A 23901-nucleotide genomic window follows, 5' to 3' on the forward strand; every position below is an offset into this window, starting at 1 on the left:
ATTAATACTTGATGATGACAAATGGAGGTGGATGGCAGGGCAAGTGGAGGGAGGAACGTTTGGCTAATGAACAAAGGGACGACTGAATGCTAACTTGGCACTAAGGAAGTGATTTGACAGAATTCTGCGCTATAGGGACGGGTGGGAGGCTATTGTCATTCTCAGGTGGGAAGCGGCGTCATGCAGAGTTGAGCTATGACTGGTGGAATTCACAGCAGTTCAGCGGGGAGAATGAACCGAGAACAGGGACTTGTCATGAAGTTGTCAGACTTGTCCTTTCTGGCATATGTGCACAAATAACGAGCATGTTCAGGGACAGATTCTTGCACAGAAGACATTTGTGCACATAACCCCCATGCAGGAGAAGTATTCAGCAACATACAGTACACAAATCACAACACAGACCAAAAAAAGAACTACTGGGCTACTGGGACCGATGTGAAATGAAATAGCAAAGGAATGATTTGGAATTCAGTAGCAGAGTTTTAATTGGGATCCAAATGCAAACTAGGAGACAAAAATGCTTTTCGGTTTCAAAATAAAAATGATGATGAGAGTTTGCAAGAACTTCTCAAGGCATTGGTTACTAGGGACTGATATTATTAAAAACATATTGTTGAATTGTTTTTTAAGATTATGGTTAGGGCGGGTTATGAGAATAATCACAATTTAGTAAGCACTATGTTCTGACATATAACACCAAATATGATTATCCCGGTTGTGGTGAAACATGCTTAATATAGATTATCTTACCTTCCCAGTCTTCCAACTCAAAATGGAAAAGGAACTGGCAGAAGTACCCTAGGTGCTTCTCTGCCCTTTTGGATAACAGGTTGCCAGATTTGGCTCCATTCCCTGCACCCTCTGCAGAGTTTGGTGGTGTAGCTGAGGTCCTCTTTAGCGCTGCCAGGCCACCTCAAGCCTTTCCAGGTGCCTTTGTGAAACACAGATCAAAGGGAGGACAGTAGCAAGGGAAGAGGAGAAGGGCTGGACCTAATCCAAGTGGCCACTGACACAGAGATACTGGTGCTGTAGAATTAGAGAGAGAGAGAGAGGGGACAGCACTCTAATGGGAACAAGAGTTTGTTGTTCACGCTGCCATTCAAAGAGAAACACTTTCACTTTGTGTATTTTGACAACCATTGAGAGACCTGGAAACTTAATCTGCATTCCCGCCTACTTTTTAGTGAGGTCAGCTGCATCTCATCTCTCTCTCTCTCTCTCTCTCTCTCTCTCTCTCTCTCTCTCTCTCTCTCTCTCCTCCCTCTCTTGCTATGCTGCTTGTGTCTTCGGTGTGCCATGCTTTTTCCTGTCTGAAAGGAGCCCTAAACAATTTGATCAGGGTGTCTTCCATTTGCAGGCAAACGCACGCACACACACGCATGCACGCACGCACGCACGCACGCACACACACACACACACACACACACACACACACACACACACACACACACACACACATTCGTATTTGAGACATTGAAGCCAAAAGGAAGACTTGCTGACCCTCAAACTCCCACTGAGGTCCCTATGACAATGATGATGTTGCAGTACAGCTTTTCATTTTGATCATTATGCTGTGTCTGTATGTCTGTGTGTGTGTGTGTGTGTGTGTGTGTGTGTGTGTGTGTGTGTGTGTGTGTGTGTGTGTGTGTGTGTGTGTGTGTGTGTGTGTGTGTGTGTGTGTATGTATTTGTCTTTCTGAACATTCCTGTGTGAGTCTATGTTTTCTGCACACATACCACACTGCCATTATCAAAGGCACTGGTGACCCACTTTTAGACGAGTTTTCTGTTTAGTACAGACTTGATCCAGAGGCTTGTTATTCTGGGTGTGTGGAATATTTTCCATCGTTACATCTGACCCTGCAGGACCCCACAAGTAGCAAAAGTGGATAAAGTTTCTGAATTGCTTTCCGATAAATATAATCTTGATAAACAATGTCCGTTTGAAGCTGCGCCATTGTCGGTAAAGCAGATTAGACAGGGTTTGCTTTATTACTTTCTGTCATTGATATACTCCTCTTGATCTGTCTCGCACCTGTCCTCCCCTCCCTTCTTATCTCCCCGTCTCTCCTCCTTTTATCACCCTCTCCTGCTCTTCCTTCCTCTCTCTTCTCTTTTCATGCCTCTTCTTACGTCTTTGTAACTACCGTGGCTTTTGCAACTTCACTTTCTAGTCGTTTTCTTTTCATCTTCTTCCCCCTTTGTACCTTTCATTCCACACTTCCTGTGTAACAATTTTCCTTCTGTATTTTTTTTTTTTTTTTGCATAACTCTAACTCTTTTTTTCTCCATCTTTCCTCTCCAGCGTTTGGCCAACTCCAAAGCCCACACGTCGCGCTTCATCAGTGCCAACCTTCCCTGCAACAAGTTCAAGAATCGGCTGGTCAACATCATGCCGTACGAGACCACGCGCGTCTGCCTGCAGCCAATCAGAGGCCTGGAAGGATCCGACTACATCAATTCCAGCTTCATTGATGGATACAGGTAGGAAGACGGGTGAGATGGTGGGAAACATGCAAGCAGGAGGCATGTGTGAATAGATGCCTTTACTCTCTTTTCTATTGCCAGGAAAACTCTTGTACGTGATAATGCATGACAGAATTGTTAAATGTTCCTCTCTGATAGGTTGAATTTAAATATACATTTTGTGGAGATAAAAGAGAGTAGATAAGGGAAATTGGGATTTGTGAAAGGAAGATGCCTAATTCAATCAGCAAATGTATACACATAGCTTTTTTGTCTCTGCGATCCCCAAGGTAAAATCACTGTCTTCCTCAAAAATCAGCCTCAGCAAGAACGTTTTAAGTGTTGCTACAGGAATTTGCATCAGTGGTGTTTAAAATGACTGATTAATTATAGTAGACATAAAGGACTTTAATATGGTTTTCTGTTTACAGGCAACAGAAGGCCTACATTGCAACACAGGGCCCTCTGGCAGAGACTACAGAAGACTTCTGGAGAATGCTCTGGGAGAACAACTCTACTATTGTAGTCATGTTGACCAAACTGAGAGAAATGGGACGGGTAGGACAAAACACACGTGGCCGAAAACATTTGATTTATGTTATTTCTTATCCATTGATGCAATGTTTCAAATAGTAAAGGAAAATAAAATGTTAACAAAGGTTTTGTTTACCCTTTTGCTCAAACAGGAAAAGTGTCACCAGTACTGGCCAGCAGAGCGCTCTGCCAGGTACCAGTACTTTGTGGTTGATCCCATGGCAGAATACAACATGCCTCAGTACATCCTCAGAGAGTTCAAGGTCACGGACGCCAGGGTAAGACATACCTGAGGGTCTTGGTTGTGGGAACAATCAACAAAAAAGACCAGTGTAATCATGAACATTTTTAGTAACAGTAATTACTAGGATTTTGTTCGGAAAAAGTTGGGAAGTTACACAAAAAACTGAGATAAAAACAATGTATTATTTCCATTTATTTTCCTACACAGCTAAAAGTAAGTTTGTACTTAATTGTTGTCTTAAACATCACTAGGATATATTAAACTTTCAATATCAGCCACTCAGATTCAAAGAGCAAGAAGTAGTTACAATAAATTCTCCATTTTATAATGACGTTCAATACAGAACCAGTGTATCGCTCATGAATAATCATACAGTATACAGAGACACCACTTTCTCAGTAACCTCAAAAGACCGCAATTCAATCCAGTGGCAAATTATGCTGTAATTTCCACAATTGCACTGTCGATGCCACCCTTCACTGGAGTGTGGGAAATGTAGGAGATTAAGCAGGTTAAGGAAAAGTAGGCCACATAAACACAGAAACATCACAAGTAGATCATATTTTCTTTCCTCAAAAAATGGCTTTGATATTGTAATTTTGCTCTGTGGTTAGATGGGTTTCCACACAAAACAAGATACCGGGATGACTTAATGTGGAAAGTAACTTCATTCAAATATTAATGAGTTCACAACCAAAGTGACTTTTCTTGCCCCGAACTGTTTATAACCTACTCTACACTACTGTAGTTATCTTTTTACCTCAGGATTTCTTTTTTGGTCCAATTAGGTCGGACAGTTTGAAGCAGCAGCAGAACTGTAGCACAGGAAAAAAAATGCTTCCTCTCTTTGCCAAACAGGCTGACATATCCAATGATTTCCTTGGCGGTGTGGCAGCTAGTTAGCAGTCATCCTGTTGGTATTTCCATACTGATTTGCTATTCTCAGGTCAAATATGCACACCCAAATATATACACATACTGTCTCACACACAGACACACACACACACACATACACACACACACACACACACACACACACCTTTGTATCTTTTAACATATACATTCAACACACAGGTATTTACACAATTTATGTTTTAACCCCTTGTGAACACACATACATACAATTTGTCCAGTGCACTGGTCAGTGTTGGTGCCTTTCAGAGTATTGTTAAAAGGGGCTGAATCATCAAAGCATTCACAGCTTATGATCAGAGTTAAGGAAACATAGAGCGAGAAAGCGCAAGAGAGTGAGAGAGAGAGAGAGAGAGAGAGTGAGAGAGAGAAAGATGATGGTAAAGATAAGATATATGGAGGTGTAAAAGAGGAGATTAGGTTGGTGTAAATTGTTAAGAAGCAGCGTATGTGCTGCTGTGTGTGTAGATATGTAGGTTTTTAACGCCATATTACTGAAAATGCATGCATTTGAGGGTGTATGTAACTGGGTTTTACCCCACATACCATAGATTACGGAGATGTACTGCATGTTTATGTGTTTGTATATGAAAGATTAAGAATGTGTGTGTGCGTGTGTGTATTTGCGCGTACGTTGCATGCCTCTGCGCAGTAATAGCAGAGACTCCACGCCTCAACACTCACATCTAGCGAGCCAGTCACGTATTTAATCACACAATTTGACACGCCGTGTGGGCCCTCAGGTTGTGTGTTAAATTTTCCTTTTTTTCTCTCCTCTTTTTCTTTGGCGTGCCTGGTTTATTGTGTTGTTGTCTTTGCCCCTCTTTCACTTTTAATCCCCCTGCTGAGGCAAAATGTTTTTGAGATGAAAAACAATGGCAACGAAAGAAAGAAAACATGCAATGCGTCATAAAACAGGGAAAGAGACATGATATGTTGTACAAAGAGAGGCGGTACATCAAGCTTAACTTATTAGAATCCATATCACTGTATTTGTCAAGTACAATAAAATGTACGTGAATACATCTTGGCAGCATTGGTGCAGAAATATATCAGCAGCTAAGGAACAACACGGTGCATACTGGCACACAGGACAACAGGACTTTACATTTAGAGCAACAGGATTAAATAGACCGATTATGCATATCCTTCGACATACAATAGCTGCATGTGTTGTACATTCAGCATTCAGTAACCATCTGCAACCATAGCATGCTAGCAGTGGGAGGGAGAGCATGTGGCAAAAATCAGAATGAATGAATGAATTAGAAGGTAGCGCAGCTACCATGACAACACCCATGATGATTATAGAGCCTAAGGTACTTGTTCACGTCAACACATTTATTATTAACTCTGTATGTTGTATGTCTTTTTAACACAGAGCAACAGATTAGGAAAGCTTTAGAACATTTTTTTTGTAGTGTTTTCTCGATACACCTTCCCCGAGTTCTGCATGGTTTGCAAATATTTTGTTGATATGAGTCCCAACCCTTGATTACACACACAGTCAGATTACTTGCACAATTAGAACTGTAACATGTACAAACAATAATTTAAATACATCATTAACCATAGTCTATTAGGCTGAATCAATCACCAACTGTGTTGCCACTCACTATAATGCTGTGGCGTCCACAGGCCCAGCTGAGCACCGATGTCAGTCAAGTCCTGTGCCAGTTTGCTGAATCCATCACCACACACAATTTCAAATGATCTTATGTCCCGGCACACAGACTTTACCACTAACTGAGTTAGTCCTCCTTTTTTTGGCAGTTTGAGAGTTGTGTTCTTGGAAATGTATATGGGTTCCTGGCACAGCACCTGAGCTCGTGCAGCAGCTTTCACAAAACAAAAAAAATCCTGGCGGCTGATTAGGCTTGATAATATTTAGCTGATGTCATTTTCATTTTGGATTTCTCTAAAAAAAAATAACACATTTTTGTTCTCACCCACTGCCCACCCGCATCTAGTTCATTTTGCCCCGTACTTGTAAAATAACAGAAATATATTATTTACCTGTTACACAAGATTTTTGTGGGTTACCAGGACTCTGTACCATCCATACATTATATTATTTTCATCCCCAATCATCCATTATGTGTGCTTGCTAGGCTGAATAATACCTTGAAACCAGGGAAAATTTACTATTACCTACTGTTTTTACCCAACAGCCAGTGTGGGCAGTCAGTAATCCGCAGTTGTATGATTAATTCTTCAGAATAGAAGAGCACCTCCATTCGCTTGATGCATCTACTTCAGCAGACAATTGTAACTGCTATAATCCAAATTTCTAGCAGTATAAAGCCAATCACATACACATTAATTGTTACATTTCCATCTATTTACCAATTCATTGGCTCTGTGCATGAATATAACTTACCATTATTAAACAAGCTCCTCAAACAAGTTTTTTTTCAAGAATCGTATCAAAGGTGTAAATATATATTTCTCAGTGAAGTTCCCCTTCTTGTAAATGACATGTATTCTATAACAATTTCGACAATATTACTCTAATTTCCGGGTCTATAATTCTACACCATCTAATAGCAGGATAACAAAAAGGACAACTAGATCCCAGTTTACTCGCCAACTGAGTATTAATCAAATTGTGCCTTTGCAGTGTGAACAAATGGGACCAGAATGTGTGAGAATGACACATCATGTCTAAACTCAAGTCTGTTGCACAGAGAAGTGAGAAACGACTGGAGAAATGAACACCTGGTTGTCTTAATTGCTAATGGCATCAAGCAGGCAGCCCGTCTCAAACTGCAAAAATGCTTCACTCAGCTCGGTTTCATGAGAAATGTATTCTCCAAGAACTTTCTTGACAAGGACACGACAAACAAGTGTTGCATTACCAGACTCAAAATACAGCAGATCACTTCACTGATTGTAAAAATGTATTTAAATGTTTTTGTTTGCGTTGGAAACAAGTGGACCACTAAAACAAGATTATAAGAATCGATATAAGATTAAATTGTTGAGATTGACATTTTGTCTAGCAGACTTGTCAGGGTTTTTGTTTTCAATTTTCATCGTCTAATCCTACCTCCTCCGTTAGTCCTTCGTTCTTGCTTCTTACCTCCATCGCTCCGCTCATCCATCAGGTTGCTCTATCGATCGCATCGCAGGATTATCCTATTCAACATGGTGTCTGGGAGAAGACGCTTGTCATGGTAGATACACTATTGATTAGCTTTAACTAGGACCTACTCGTTGCGGCACACACAGACAAAAAACTCAGCAGAGGAGAAAATAGAGACAATGGGTTGGCGGTAGGGGAGTGGGGTGGGAGAGGAGAGGACACACTGTCCCTCTTTGCTAAGATGTATGTGACATTGTACGTTCATCTGTGCTGTTTTAACAAATGCTATTTCATTTTAAAGGGACAATTAGTATGTTTTACTGCCTTATAGACCTTTTATTAGTCTTGCTTCAATTCCATTATGTTCTTAGCAGGAGTATGGGTTGGGTGGGTGGGTGTGATTGAAACTCATTTTCATTTTTTTCCAGAGAGTCATTGCCTTTGCTTTATCTCCTCTTCCATCGCTCTTTACATATGCTTCCTCCCCTCTCTTCTCTATGCCTCCTCATGCTTCATAACATGATCAACAATCCCTATCTCCTGTCCTTACTTTCTTTTCAACATTTTTGCAGGATGGCCAGTCCAGGACAGTAAGGCAGTTCCAGTTTACTGATTGGCCTGAGCAAGGCGTGCCCAAATCCGGGGAGGGGTTCATTGATTTCATTGGCCAAGTGCATAAAACCAAGGAGCAGTTTGGACAGGATGGACCGATCTCTGTCCACTGCAGGTAAGGGGCCATCTCACTGTCATGTTGCACCACATTTTCTTTTTTTTTATCCAAAATGTATGGTACTTTTTGTTAAAAAACATATATGCTGAAAAGAGTGGCGGGATATGTCGTATTTCCAGGCACTGCAACATGTTTGCCTCAAACTGCACTCCAAAGACACAGATATAAGGCTTTAAGCATCAAGACTAGATTAAATCACTTCTTTAAGGTGGTTATTGTTTTGCAGCACAGCACTTCCTGAGGTGTAGCTTCAACAGCATCATCAGATACGATCCCTCCTCTCCTTTTTGCCACCGCAGTACACTACCTCTGCACCTCCACAGGCCCATCTCCTCCATAATTGATAAGGCAGAGATGCGGCTTGGCATTTGCAAAGAGGAGGCACATGAAGTGATACAGCCATTCTTTTTGGGTTTTATGATAGCTCCGTGATGCATTTTTCATCACCTCGGGTGTAGCTTCCAAGGTAACCTTCAGCATTAACTTGAATTTTTTTTTTGGTAGTGGTCACCACTAAGACCTCAGATATTCCTATTCATCAATACACCTTGAGGGACAATAGACATCTTTGATAGGCCTGTTTTCGCTCTGCAAGACAACTAAAGAAAAAAAAGAAATGTCTAGGGATTCCTTTAACAAAGACACTTACCTGTGTGTGATCCATTATACATGTTTTTTCATGGTTTGATTGGCATTAAGAAAAAGGTTTAGAGATATGACTGTTCCTTTGAATGTTAGCGGTAACAAACAATGGTTGTTAATTTCCTTGCTGTCTCATAAACATGGTTTACTTTTGGAACAGAGTAGGTGTCACTTTTTTTTTATCGCACAGGCGCCATGACATCATCAAACATAACATTACCTCCCCTGTATTAAAAAGCAATGATGTCACTAGCCATCAAATGGGCCCCAGGGAGTTGTACAATGTGTCAGGGAAGCTCCAATAAGACTGAGTTATTCCTCCCTTCTATGAGGCCGTTATTGGAGAGGGAGAGAGCAGTCTTAAAGCAAAAGGATTGGTTATTGCAGAAGGAATTGCAGGACTGGAGTAATGGACAAAAAGGCACACAGCCTATTAAACTGGACTGCAAGAGTCACGTGACTGTGTTATATCCAGTTGCCAAATGCACAGTTAAAGCATCCTTGACACATCTCAGTGAACTTTGATTTTTGAAACATCATAAGAGGATTAAGACAGAAATTCTACAGCCTATAGTGTAGTAAATCATCAGAATTGTGTGCCGTTAATCGGGTACTTAAGTTACCTGCAGTCCTTATAAATAATGTTAATTTTTAAGTCTTTTTTTTTAAGAGTAGGTGTCACTTTGTCTTAATGCACATATCTAATTTGGGAAAGAAGTTTCTCATGAGTAGTGATGTAAAAAAAAAAAAAAGCTTTGGTCGGTTTTCTTTGTCTGTCACTACCTCTTGCTACTCCCTATCATTCTCCTCCTCTACCTCCCTCCCTCCTCCTTCAGGCTTTTCATCTCCAAGAGGAGAGCTTATGCCTTCCTTTTCTCTTACTCTTTTTTCTTCTGTCGCCGGCCTTCCTTGTCCGTCATCCCTCTGTCTATTTATTAATCCTCTCTCCCTCTCTTTTCCCCTCCATCCACCCCGTCCATTCTCCCGGCCCTCCTTTCTTCCACTCCCACCCTCTTTTCTTCTTCACTCCTCCTCTCCCCTCTTCATCCACTATCTAATAGACCCACATGCTTTTTGTCATTAATTGCCTGATTACTTCCTGTGAATGGGGACACCAAATCCTCTCAGTCTGCAGCGGCTCGGCGAGCCTTCAGATTTGGAGAGTCGATCTTCCTGGAGAGAGAGAGAGAAAGAGAGAGAGACAGAGAGAGAGAGAGAGAGAGGGAGGGAGGGAGAGAGAGAGAGAGAGAGAGAGAGACATAGAGAGACACAGAGAGAGGCGCTCTAAGTGAGTTTAAGAGTCCATGTGACAAGCTGTGACCGACTCCCTGGAAGAAGCTTTGGGTGGGCTCAGAGATGCTGAGGCGTGGGGGTTGGTAGTGGGTGGTCGCATGTTCTCCATGATTAGACTCAATAACTACTGTGTTCGATATCATTTAATTTATTGTCAAATGATATAAGTCATCTTTTGTCTTAAGTCTAGCTTCCCCCACAGACACACACTTGCAGGCACATACAGACACTCGCACACACAAACCAAAAGTGTCTTCCAGCAGCCATTCCTTTCACTCTTCACTCAACAAAATAGCATCGGAGGCTGGAAGAAGCCCAAATAAATCTGTTGTCATATCAATTATTGTTCCATTGGTGAAGTGGAAGTCATTTCACAGCAAAGCAGCTTAGAGAGGCAGCTCTCAAGTATTTCAGGATCTGAGTTAAGACTCAGACTGTATTTCTGGAGAGCAGCAGCAGCAGGATGACTTTTTCCACACATGGGAGGGGCTTAAGGAGACAAAATGTTTGGTTGTTTGTGCGTGTGATTTGTGTGTGTCCTTGATCGCTTATTTTGTGTTCGACGAGAAAATGGACACACAGTCCTTGCCGTTGTCACTGTTGCGTTGCCCTGCCACAGGAATTTTGGTTATCAATGTTTTCAAATGGTTGACTCTCTAAGGCACTCAGAGCTCCAAATGTGTAGCTGTACAACAAATTCTTATTGTAGATATAACATCCATTCTAGAGGAAATATGGCTTTCAAAATTATTTACAGAAGACCGTTATTTTGCAGGTCCCAAACTAAGCTAGTTATAAAGTAACATACTGTACATGTAAGGGACGAGAGGACCTCAGGCCCTATTCATTTATTTGTCATTATGTGTTTCTAGTGCTGGCGTGGGCAGGACTGGAGTCTTCATCACCCTCAGCATCGTCCTGGAACGAATGCGTTATGAAGGCGTGGTCGATATCTTCCAGACAGTGAAGATGCTCCGGACACAGAGACCAGCAATGGTCCAGACTGAGGTCAGAGGTCACACTGACACCCATAAAAACATACACTGCTTCTAGCTTTGGGGAACATGTAATTGTACTATAGTTAAATGTAGTTTGGAGGTTAAGTGCCAAAAATGTAGCAAGTTAATTAAATTAAAATCACCATAATATAGCTGTCTCAATCTGTATGTAATGTATGTTTGATAAACCAGTTATCTAATCTATAATATTGTCTTGTGAGGACCTAGTCTGCCTCAATAAGTGCTGTAATTTGTTTTAATTAGAAGTTGTTAATTCTCTCATTATCATAGCAAATTATAATTTTCTGATATATTTTTTGTGTGTTTCTTCCCGACAGGATGAGTACCAATTCTGCTATCACGCAGCTCTGGAGTATTTAGGAAGCTTTGATCACTATGCAACGTAAAAAGCCATCTCTTCCCCCAGAATCCTGTCGCCCCCCTCAACAGTCTCCTGAGCCATAGAAACTTTGAAATTTGAAACGACGACAGCAGACGACGATAACACCATCATCAATTCAGACACACCAAACAGGATCCTATTGTAGATTTTTAGAAGACAACGCCCAGCCAACCAGTTAAGAATAATTCCAATTTGACTAAGAGACTCTTCATGAGAAATTCATGAAATTGCCCAACATCTAGAAAAGAAAATCCTCATCAGGGGAGGAACCAGACGCTGTGGCTCAAGCTGTGGGGCAGGAATCGATCAAAGTGTCAGACTGCTTACCTTACCTCAAGTGTTTCAATGTGGAGGACATTGTAAACATTCGTGGACATTTCTCTTCTCAAAATATCTTCGTGATACAACGGTAACAAGCAACAGATAATGAAGGAGATGGCAACAGCAAAAATCAATGAGAGGCAGATGGATGTAGCCAAGATGGGGTAACTTTCTTGTTTTTTTGATATGCCCGGTTGTAAAAGGGAGTTCAAGTATTTCTATCAACACATTTTGTGAGTGATATCCAGAAATTGTGGTTGCCTGTGTGAACACAAATGGCTTTTCCCCAAACTGGTGAGACAAAAAAATCTAAACAGTGGAAATGCAACTAGCACGAGAACACTACCATCTGGCATCAAATAAGCCTTGAGTTTTTTTACACTGTCCCACTAATGATATGCATAATTTGTGTGGAAAAACACTCAACTATTAAAGTATACATCACATAACTGCCTGTTCTCAAGCGCTAAGAGCTCAGAGAAGGCACTGTCAGTGGTTGTCGGGGAAAAGAAAGCAGCAACACATATCTTAAGATCAGTTAGTTTCATGAATTGTGATCTTGTGTAAAATCAGTATCCCAAGCCAGGTAACCACAGTGATGTTGAAAAGTACCACAGTGTATTTTAAAAAGTGCCCCAGGAGGCTCTTGTCTCAGTCATCAGAGAAATCGGGAGGAAATCATTGTCTGTAACAAGAAGATTTGGTTCGGTCGTCTTGTGGATCGTCGAAGTGGGAGAAATGGCAACCGTGTCCCATGATTTTTTACAATCACTCCTCTCTTTGGAACCATTGCATCATGGGGCTTCGGTGTTAACATCCACCATTTTGAACAAGAGATAAATCTGGTGGGTGAGAAGCTTTGGAACTAACGGAACAACCAAACAAGGATTGCCGCAAAGTTGGGGCTCTCTTTGTGTACAGTGACCAACGCTCATCATCATTGTTTTGAACTTGTTTGTCTTATGAGGAATTATCTTTTTTTCTTTTAATTTTCTGTCGAAACCAAACATGCTGCTTATCTCGTGTATGCTGTACGTGTGACTCTTGAGGGAGAGGAAACTGACGAACAAAAGATGCCAGCTCTGCTAACCGCTCACGCCCAGGCAGGCATGACTGAAAGTGCATCCACATGACAACATCGTCCACCAGTCTTTTCCACCTCTCCTTTTTTTTTTTCCAGCCTCCTCTATAATCATCTATTTCATTGTATAAGACACTCAAGAGTGGCAGAGGCCTGTTGCAATTACAAAGCTGTACGTTCATGTGGTTGAAAAATTGGCCTTTAGTTCCACAGTATGTGTGTTTGGTAAAAGGTGGATAAACAAAGTAGTTGCTTTGGTTTTTGTCTGTTTTATAGATGATGTCTCTGTGGATGCCACAGCCAGACCAGGCAGCCATGTTGGATCTCAATGCCATGATGTGATAATGAAATTCTTCGGTACAAGTTACTTGCACATCCCTAAGAAAAAAGAAAAGAAACTTGAAACAAATACTCTAAAAACGACTGCAGGTTGGATTTGACGCACTAATGTATATGTGTCTGATAAAAAAAAAAAAAAAATTAAGCTTTTGAGATCACCAGGTTTTCATTTTGAGATCAGTCTTTTGGTACAGATGAGTGTACGGATTCTGTGAAGGTTTCCGATGGGTGTGCACAAAAACAAGAGCGATGGACAGAACTGTGTGTAATCTTTTCTTATTTCCAAAAAAGCCTTATTGTTACATTATGAAACATTATGAAAACATTATTGTTGTATTATGACGACTTATTTTACATTACATAGTTGACTTTTTATTTTCTTTTTGGTTTAGTTTTTTAACAGAGATGTTGTATCACATTTTTTTTAAATTAGCAGGAAAAGAGAAATGCTTATTTGTTCATATTACGTTTAAAGACATTCTATTTTTTCACTGTAGAAATGTTAAGTATAACATGTCTGTGTGTATGTGTGCATATATGTATTTGCGTACATATATACTGCACACTCACACATGCATATATATTTAAATGCAGAATATAAAGATATATCCAGAAACTTGGTATTAATTAAATTTTTCTCCTCATCATCTTTTTTTATACCAGCCAGTGCTCATGTTTTTGATGACTTTTTATTAATTTCTTTTTGTTTGTGTGTTTTTTTTTTTGTTTTTGTTTTTGTTTTGTAATCTTAGAAACCTTGTGTGTTTCTTAAGAAAAAGCTGAGGTGATGTCAGCGCTATGCCTGAATCCTCTGCCTCCACTCACCAATTCAACTTCTGCCCCTGGGTAGATCCTGTGCCGATGAGGAGACGCCATTTTTAAACCTTGTTGAGATTCTTTATTATCATTAACTTGTAGGCATTAGTATTCTTTTGTTTTTTTGAGCAACTGTTGAATGATGAACTGGTCTACAAAATATCAATCAAAAATTTCATAACTGAACTTTTTGTTATCTATGTCAGCCCAACTTGACATACTGTACCTTGTATAATCATGTACAGACTATGACCCTCACAGTTTTTAAGAAAATTCTTTAAGTTCTTTCTCTTTTTTTTTTAACTTTTATTATTTTCAGACATAATGTGGTCATTCATTTTGTTAGATATCCAATATGATCTAGAATATACCTGTAAATAAACAAATATATAGATTATATGTATTTGTATCATTTGACCCTCAAGATCTCATACTTCAAGTGGGAACAGAATTACAAAGATCGAGGTTCTGCTCATATCTGACTTCCTGGTGTTTGTAAAGCCTGTTTTCTCTCCTTCTGAGATGTTCTTTCTCCAGCCCTGCTCCCTGGTCTTTAATTACCACTTGCTTTTTTCTGCCTTTAATTTCCCCTGCTGGCAGTTAAACTGGGAAACAAGCCAGCTCACACCTATAGCCTCAATGAAGACTCGAAATCAGCATCAGTGATCTGCTGGTATAATTTAGCTAAGGTTGGGAACTTAGTCCACTCTACCAACTAACCATTTGCTTTGGTAATCAGAATTCAATTCAATGTCTTGTTACATTCTCTTTTTCAATGTGGACAAGAACTTTTTCCTGCCCTGGCATTAGCACACTTTTCCCTTGGAACATCACTAAAGCAACAAAGAGGTTTAAAAACGTATTCTGATTAAATAATGAACAAAAAAGTAATTACAAAGGTGTAGATTCTTAATTTCTCAACTTCTGTGAGAAAATGGCACCCAAAGATGTTCTTGTTCCCTTAAATTTTTCTCACCAATCTCCAGAAGGTCCCCAGCTGTCCAACTGCCTAAAATGCCAAGGTGTTAAATATATGTCATTGGTTCACGGACAAATACAGCTATGCTAAAGGCCATAAATAGTTCAGTTGCAACATGACATTTTTCATTTACTTTCTCCCTGTTGCATTTTTAAGTGTTGTATAGATCCATACTGTGTGTTTTTGTTCAGCCATGTGTCAATGTGGGATGCAGAAAGAAATCAGGACTCAATGAAACAGAGCAGTGCGATGCAACCAAGGGAAGACCAAGACAACCAAAAACTTGCTGCAAATTCACATTTCCAGCACGTCATTTCTGAACAGTGGGAACCTTGAGATGTTTCACAATGAACTAAAATCCTGAACTGAAGTCTTTTGGAACTCAAAAAGACTGATAAAATGGGCCCATGCCAAAACTGAAATCGTGGAAGTCTTTGGAAGCTTGTGCAATGTGTTACTCTTTTGACTTCATGTAAAGATGCTAGACTTTTGAAAACAGCCGCCAAATTTACTGGAATATGTTGCGGGAAGGGTTGGGGTGGGGGGGACTAACAAAAAAACAACACTAACAAAAAATGACATCAAAAAGAATAGAACATAAACAGTACCGACAAAATGAAAAAGAACCCAAACTCAGCAAAATAGTTTTTCCTTTGTATGAGGGCCAAGAGCTATCACTTTCAAACTGTTACTTCTAACTGAAACAATAATTGGTTTAAAGCCACTGTGTATGTAGATATGTTGACTTTGTATTAAAGAAATGTTGTCTGAAAACCATTTAGTCTGTGATTATTTGCTGATTCAGTGTGATGGTGTGATTCCTCATGTCTGATTGTTTGTCTATCTATATCCATATCTGTGTTTAATATGCGCATCACTGGTAAGAGTCCTTTAACTACAATACTTCAATTGCACCGGCAATTATTTATACATCAGTCATTACACTGAAACCTGCATTGAAAAATCTTTGCTACAAGGGCTTGCAGGACAAGTGATGAAGCACACAGATGGTGCACTTCTTTTGTTGATAGATGGCTTGATTAGCTCCCTTCTATATTTGTCCACCAGCCTCTTCACAAACATATCCCGAAGTGTCCTTAAGCCCCTCTTCAAGCTTTGATAAATGCCACACAGACAGGCTGGTATTGGCGCAGAGGTAAACCTTCACCTGGTGATATTTGCTCTCCCATCCATCCTCAACTGAGGCTCTTCAGATATTTGATAACCTCAAAGTAAAATGTCTGCAAATGAAAGGAAAATGTTGGTAGCAATCCTTACTGTATTTGCCTTACACTATAGCTTTAGATTACAGCCAACAAATTACAGTGTATATTCTGGGCATCTATAAAAGAATTACTGGGTAACTATGATGAGACAAACTTGTTCCAGTAACAGTACGATAACAGAAAAGTATAGGTGTAACAACTTAGTGTTTAAGAAGGACATAAACATTAAATGAACGATTCTTCTTTGTTTTGTCCTTTTTTTAAAAGTATCCATGATGTAATTGCTGTTGTGTGCACACAATAATTAAGACAAAACACTGAAAATGGGTGAGAAGACTTCATTGTTACAATGTAAGCCCAGGGTACGCAAGCTGGAAAGGAAAGCTCACCCCTTTGTCTCTAGATATAGTATAGTTACATGCTATACCGGCTATAAACTAGTTCCATGTTGACCTCTTTTTCTCCCTAGATATTTGTAGTTACAGAGAATCCAGGCTGTGAAATAAAACTGTCTTTTGTTAACCACTTTTTCAAGGTATGCATGCAGTATGCAGATATGCTTTCATTTACTGACAGTGTAACTTATTTCTAGGAACCCTCTATGCATGAATTTGTTTGTGCTAATTTGCTTAATTTCTGTACTTATTCCTTTGTACCAACCATTAACTATACAGTCATTATTTCAACTACTTGGTACTTGCAGGTACAAAATATTTGTACTCTAATTTGAGGGCCTTAATCTTGTGTAAGTGTTTCCATTGCTTCAATTCTAAGCATTTAGACCAAAGAATGTAATGGTGGTTTTGTGAACTGTCCCATTATCTCAAGTTTCTCCTAAGACCTCACTGTTAATGACTCCTTGATTCACACATACATCAATTGCAGATGATGTGCCAATGAGCTTCTTGTCACCTGAAACAGCAATTTGTGACAACTTTCTGAGAGGATTGTCATTTATTAAAGGGTAATACACGCAGAATGACACCCTGTTTCAAGGATGATGTTACTAATTGTCTGACAGAGAGCTGTGTTTTAGTCCATTCTTTTCTAATAGTGGCGAGCCAACAGACCAAGTGTGAGGGCAGGCGAGGAAGTGAATTAGGGCGGTGATTATGCAGTGATTCAGACAGCAGCTCATTAGGACCCAGCTAAGCAAGCAATCAACGAATCGATGTGACAGTGGACCCAAAAGCCACAGAAATTTGTAATAAATGGCAAAGCGATAAATTGGATTATCCACAGCCCCGTGGCCAAGCTCTTTCTGTTGCAAATGACAAATCAATCCAATCATGCCAAGAAAAAAGCCAAAAGGACCAGGAAAGGGGCCTCGTGTTGCACCGGCTGTGGAGGTTATCTGTCTGAGATGTGCCTTGTTAAGGTTGTGGTTTTCCAGAGGTCATTTCTGTATGATATTCAGGGCTCTAAAATATTCATGACAGACCATTAGGTGTTTATGACCACCTTCTATAATAAGAGATTTACCGACATTTGAACTCCATCCAGAATAGTAAAGGTGTCAGAGGGGTACCATGCCACATGCCTACTGATTCACAGAGGAAAGAGCTCTCTGCGCTGAGATCTCGATGATGTAAATGAGCAGCCAAGGAGCAATAATAAATAAATAAAATGCAGAGACAGCAGGATCTCTTCTTACCTCAGGGTATACCAAGTGCATGTGATGGATCTACTCTATCTACTTGTCAAATCATGATCACTGAATGTTGCTATCATAGCTTGAACACAGGATGAAGAAACACTGATAAGACATTGATGGACAAGGACAAGCAGATAGATAGATAGATAGATGGATAGATAGATTTTGCTGAATTCTGCTTCCCCGCCAGAAGAAAACTGAGACCTGTTTTCTTAAAAGGCTTTGCTGCCATCTGCAGGATAATATACAGTATGTCATCATTGTGACGACCACACTGAAGAGCAATTTCCATTCAATTAAATCAAAGATTAGCGTAGATGATGTATTGTCTTCTCCAGAGGCACTTGCTTTCTCTATGCTAATTACATCATCATGAGATATGCTCAGTGATGCTGACTTACAAATTTAGTTTTTATACACCAACACATGGAATCTGTTCTTTTAGACGTATGGCTTTGATCACAAAAAATGAAGGTTCCCTCTATAACCAGATACTTGTATGTATAAAATACAGATAGTTTTGAGCACTGCATTTTCCCCCTGCTTTGGAATGCCTGTTTTAGCATCTGCCAGCAGTAAATGGTGGTATTTTAAAACTGCGCTTTGACATGACTCCTGTGTTTATGCCCTCATGCTGTTATTTCCCACAATCTGTTTTATGTTCCCTCCATCCTTTCTGTCTCTCTGTTTCCAGCCAGAGCTCTACCACTGACTGATTGCAGCTATTAAAATAGGTTCCCATTGGAGTGGGAAGAAGGGCTCCTCTCTCATTTTCCCTCTTGGTCTTTTCACTTTGTCCTTCTCTCATCTACCATTACTATTTCTTCCTCTCACTCTACACTACCCACTCCCCTATTTACATTTGACACACGCTAGGGGCCTTGTTCTAGGGATGGCTATGTTGATTGAGAGGATGTTTAGAAGACACTGGTAGTGGGAGTCTAATGAAATCAATGTAGAATTCAGACTTTTTGGAACTTGACATACTAGGGGCTAGAGTCAGCATATCTATACTCCACCAATTTTGACCTTTTTTGAAAATGGTGTGTCTTCAATCTAGCAGCGCGGTTACATGATCTGCACAGTTCTTATGTGGGTTATTTTGGATGCACATAATAAACATAGTTTGTTTCATTTTGTGTTTAATTTTAAAGCTCATACATTTTCCCATGTTAGTGTCACATTTTCTATTATTTACAAGTAGTTGGTAGTTTAACCTGTTTCATTATCATGAAAAAGGTTACCAGATCTGGGTTCAAGATTTAAAAGAATTACTGTTAGGTAATTACTTGGCTTGGAATTAGAAACAGTCTACATTCACAACCTACAGACTCCAAAAGCCGTAGAAAAGTCTTACACCTCAAGAAAACTGTTCATCTACAGTTGTTTCTAAAAACTCATTTGGACTTTGGTCTCAAATGTCAGCTAAAACATAGTTCATCACAAAATAGGCTCAGTACTGTGGGGATAATGGTTCTGTAATGGGAAACAGAGCATAAGAATGATGGCAGAGAATAAAACCCTACAGTGCTATCTGCTCTGTGATGCTCTCAAGTGAATTTTACAGTAATGATTAAGGATACATGAAACCATCAGCAGTGGAACCATTAAAGCCTCGCTGTAAACATGTCCATTTGAGCACAATTAAATCACATTCCAGCAGAGAGAAGAGCTGAGAGATTGAATTTAGAATGAAAAATGATGAAAATGTATTATAATTCTCATTTCACTAAAATGGGCGGGGCCCTCTAACAGGACTACATGTTTGACCTCTCATCATAATGGATTCCACGTACAAAATTTGCCTAATGCTCTGTCAGCCATCGTGCACTAACTGTCTGTATTGACTGAAGTTCACCACGTAATGAAGAGGGCTCTCTGCCCGTGTTCTATATGTCACCTTTATGGGTATGGTGTTATGACGCTATGAACTAAGCTTACCATCCTGTGCCCTTCCTCTGCCGGGGATAACATAAAATGGATGGGATGAAATGCATGACCTCTATCATGCGCTTTATGGTGGTAAGTGTCCGCCTGTGTAACAATATTTGTCTGTCTGGCTTTAGACAGTCATGCTGAGGCAGAATTCAGCTCCACTGCCATGAGGATAAGGTCATGCAAAGAGAAGAAGTGTCCCAGCTGTTACAGTGCATCTTCAAGAATGTGTAGATAGATAGATAGATAGATAGATAGATAGATAGATAGATAGATAGATAGATAGATAGATAGATAGATAGATAGATAGATAGATAGATAGATAGATAGATAGATAGATAGACAGACTTTATTAATCCCCGAAGGGAAACTGGGTCATTATAGCAGCCAGGTACATTTAAATACAATAAAATACAATAGAATAAAATATAACAATAGAATAAAATACTTAGAATAAACTACAATAGAATAAAATACAACAATGGAATAAAATACTTGGATGGAAAATATAAAAAAAAGATAAAAGATAAAACGGTAGGTAAGGTGCAAAGTTTTTAGTTTTTAGTTGCAAGATGGTGGTAATAGTCTGTTACTGAAGCTGCTCTTTAGCTTGTCCAGTGTTGTGTGGAGGGGGTGGGAGGGATTGTTCATGATTGCCAGCAGTTTTGCCAGCATCCTCTCCTCCACCACCTCCTCCAGGGTGACAAGCTTCAAGCCAACAACAGACTCAGCCTTCTTAATGAGTTTGTTGAGTCTGTTGGCGTCCTTTGCCTTGATGTCCGCACCCCAGGACACCGCAGCAAAGAAGAGGGTGCTCGCCACAACAGACTGATAAAACATATGCAACATCCTGTTGCAGACATTGAAGGACCTGAGCCTCCTCAGGAAGTAAAGCCGGCTCAGGCCCTTCTTGTAAACAGCAATGCTGGGGAGTAGCCATATGGGAGCAGGTTATCATCTTAAAGGTCCAGTGTGTAACATTTAGGATGCTCTATTGGCAGAAATAGAATGTAATATTCATAGGTATGTTTTCATTACAGTGTTATCACCTGAAATTAAGAATTGTGTTTTCATCACCTATGGAGGGAGAGGTTCCTCTTCTACAGAGGCTGCATTTTTCAAGAGTTTTGCAGCCACCGCAACATCTCCTATCATGTTTGGAAACCTCACTGGTAGATGCTGTTAAATCCTACACACTGGTCCTTTAAAGAAAAGCTATGGTTTATTACTACTATGGCTTTGTTTTTGTAGCTCAGGGCCTTGGTTGTTTAGACATGATGTTATGCTTCACAGTGTAATCTCATAAATCAGTTACTTTGGTGAAAAAAATCTGGCAACTAGGTGCCAAAAGTTTTGCAAGATTACAGTAGGAAGTTTGGAAGTGAGACAAAGACAGCCTACCTAATATGTCACTAATAATCCGTCTTTGCACATGAAAACTGTGAGGGCTCACAATTATGTTAAGTGCAGTAGGTCAAAGTTGAAGAAGTCTGTAAAACTAAACTGTAGCTGACATTTACAATACACAGTGTGTGTTGTAAATCTATTCTTTTCTTTCGAACTCTTCATTGATCTCATTGAATTCATATTTTTTGCATGGGCTCCGAGCTCTCTGCCTTTCTCTTTAGTTATTTGTGTTGGCGGATATGCTGCGGTACACAAGGTCTTTTAAGGCATGGCGAATAGAGAGAGTGCAGCTTGGCCATGTTTCATGTGAGGGCTCACATAAAAGATAAGAGCGCAATCTCCTCTCATACAATGACCATGTGGATGTCTTTACTGTGGCCTTTGTGTTACTATTGAACTGTGAGAGTGTGGGATTATTTGAGGCAAAGGAGCATTATTAAGCTCTCCAGTGGGCCTACAAAGCGATATTAAAATTAAAGTAGCATTATTAATGTATATAAATTTAATATGAGTGCTATAACAACTCTAAGGAATTCTGAACCCTATTGTTTTTGACAGGGAGTTGTTTTGCTTCAGGATCTAAAGCCTCAGTGGGTAAAGGAAAGGTATTCTTCAGTCACTCCATTTGGTTTATTTTTTATCCACAGTGTATTCAATGACTGAGGAAATAGGTTAAAATCCTACTTAGATCAAAAGACTGTTGCCTTTTTAAGCACCTCCTAATTTAAGGTCACGCAGTCACTAACTCCCAATATGTATCTATTTTTTAAACAAATCTTTAGAAAAACATCAACTTAATGCCTTGATTTTCAAGGTTTAAAATGTGAAATGTACCAGCAGTTTAATGAGACTGACATGTAACAGGTTTGATTCTCAAACATGTGACCTACCTGTCAATGTGTCTACCTCATTACAAGCGTTAGCAAAATGGCAACTCTGTGAATTATATCAAATATGTCACATATCCAAAGATATTAATTGTAATGAAAAAAGGCTCCTCACAGCTGAGAGAGGCTCTCATCACTATGCACTGGCAGTATGACTCACACCTTTCACCTTAAGTAATTGGCCTCTACACTTATGTTCCAGCATGCCTGCACTGATGGATGGGAATGAAGTGAGAGGAGACCTTCTTTTTCAACACTACTTCAAGGTGCGTTCATGTGCGCGGGGAGAGACCGAAAAAAATCATCTGTAACTCTCTCAGGATTTTCCATTGAATGTCTTGTCAAATGTATTGCTGCCTTTCTTCAAGTTTTTAATGGGAGAACAAAACATATTTGTCGTGTTTGTGCTGCAACCATGGAGACATTTGCCACAGGTAAGACCCTCTGGCTCAGTTCAGGCAAAGTTCAGGTGGTTGTTTTCCGAGGCAGCTTTGGTGCGCTGTATCTTTTCTGCTCCACTTTTACAGCTCTTAGAGTAAAACAGAACAGTATGCTTGGGGCTGGTGCTCATACACAGATGTGTGTGAGCTAAAGAAATCGATAGTTGATTGATGGGAAAAAGTATTATGTGTAGGTCTGTGTGTGTGTGCGTTTTTGTTTTTCTGAATTCTGTGTTTATTTTATGTTAAGTTTATCAAAAGATAGAAACTGATTAATCCCTTTCCCACTTCTGCCTTGTTTAAGTTGCACATATTTTTGCCTGGGAACATTTTTCTGTTCCAACAGTGAACATTTTTGGACTTTGTCTACACTGGCAAAAATAAAGAGAAAAAGTTAGAAAAGACAAATGGCTGAATAGCGTTGTATAATGTGAAAATCATTTAATTAAGCAGAACGTATGTGCCTGTCGACTGAATGCGTATTGATGGGTGCATGTTGCACAGCTTCGGAATCATAGACAACAGACAGAGGATTATATAGGTGTTATCAGTTTTTGGTAAGTCTGTGTTGGATAAAATCAAATTCATAAAACAGGTATAGGTTACAGTGAATACTTCCCTTGATATAATATAATATAATATTAATATATTTCCTTGAATTGGAAAATTTTGTCTGTCCAATGAGGTGTTACAGTAATAAGTGTACTGACATCTTGAATTATGACTTTAGAAATTGAACAGTTATTTAGGAGAGAAAAAAAGGTATGGTTAATAGAGTGATCATCTAAATTTGGTTCTTCTACTACCATAAAAGTATATAATGACAAAGCTATGAGGTTATGTTAATGTTTTAAAATAGACACCCCTCAAAAATTAAGAGGAAGTGAAATGTCAGAAATATTTGGGGGCTGTGAATCGATTTTGTTGGTGCAGACAAATATCAGATTCTACTTATTTCTGCTAAAATGATTACAGTAAATGCTTTATTTAGCTTGTGGGTGGATGTTATAGATATATATTTACAGTGATGAGATGTGAAATATGTAGCAAATCTGTGTATTGTGTGAATGTACATACTTAACAGTATATACAGTATCCATGGCTGTGTGTAGTTATGTAACATAAATAAAATAATAAAATAAAAAGAGAGGTGAGATATGAATGTGAGTGAGTGAGCAAGTAGTATAATGGATGGGGGGAGGATGTGTGTTTATTTGTGTGGGAGTTAGAAATTTGTGTGCAGAGAGACATGAGGTTAGCTGCCAATTGTCCTACTATGGTCAGGCCTGATTCTGCATAATGTTGAGGAAATCACTCAGAATCCTTTTAAGGTGTTAGCCAGAGTGGAGTGTAATATAATTTACTAGGATACGGTGAGCTAACACACAGAGTGGGTCTGAGTAGGTAAGCTACATAGAGAACAATGGAGCAGAGCAGCTCATTTATACTGTCAACAGAATGGGAAGTGATGCATTAAAACTAAATTGTAATGTTAACAGGAGTTTCA

At 39.5% G+C, this 23901-nt stretch overlaps 1 protein-coding gene across 12 annotated transcripts in view; it reads left to right on the forward strand.

Annotated features, from left to right (window-relative positions):
- Positions 1-15619, forward strand: part of ptprsa (protein tyrosine phosphatase receptor type Sa) — a 234709-nt gene extending 219090 nt beyond the window's left edge. For all 12 annotated transcript variants that reach the window (XM_051377403.1, XM_051377406.1, XM_051377407.1 and 9 more), the window contains 6 exons: positions 2308-2486; positions 2900-3026; positions 3155-3280; positions 7816-7970; positions 10781-10916; positions 11245-15619. In XM_051377403.1, the coding sequence (XP_051233363.1) occupies positions 2308-2486; positions 2900-3026; positions 3155-3280; positions 7816-7970; positions 10781-10916; positions 11245-11313 (792 nt within the window). In that variant the 3' untranslated portion in view covers positions 11314-15619. The remainder of the gene's footprint in view (positions 1-2307; positions 2487-2899; positions 3027-3154; positions 3281-7815; positions 7971-10780; positions 10917-11244) is intronic.
- Positions 15620-23901: the final 8282 nt, after the last annotated feature.

The sequence above is a fragment of the Dicentrarchus labrax genome, unplaced genomic scaffold (genome assembly GCF_905237075.1).
Source record: "Dicentrarchus labrax unplaced genomic scaffold, dlabrax2021, whole genome shotgun sequence".
Lineage (NCBI taxonomy): Eukaryota > Metazoa > Chordata > Actinopteri > Moronidae > Dicentrarchus > Dicentrarchus labrax.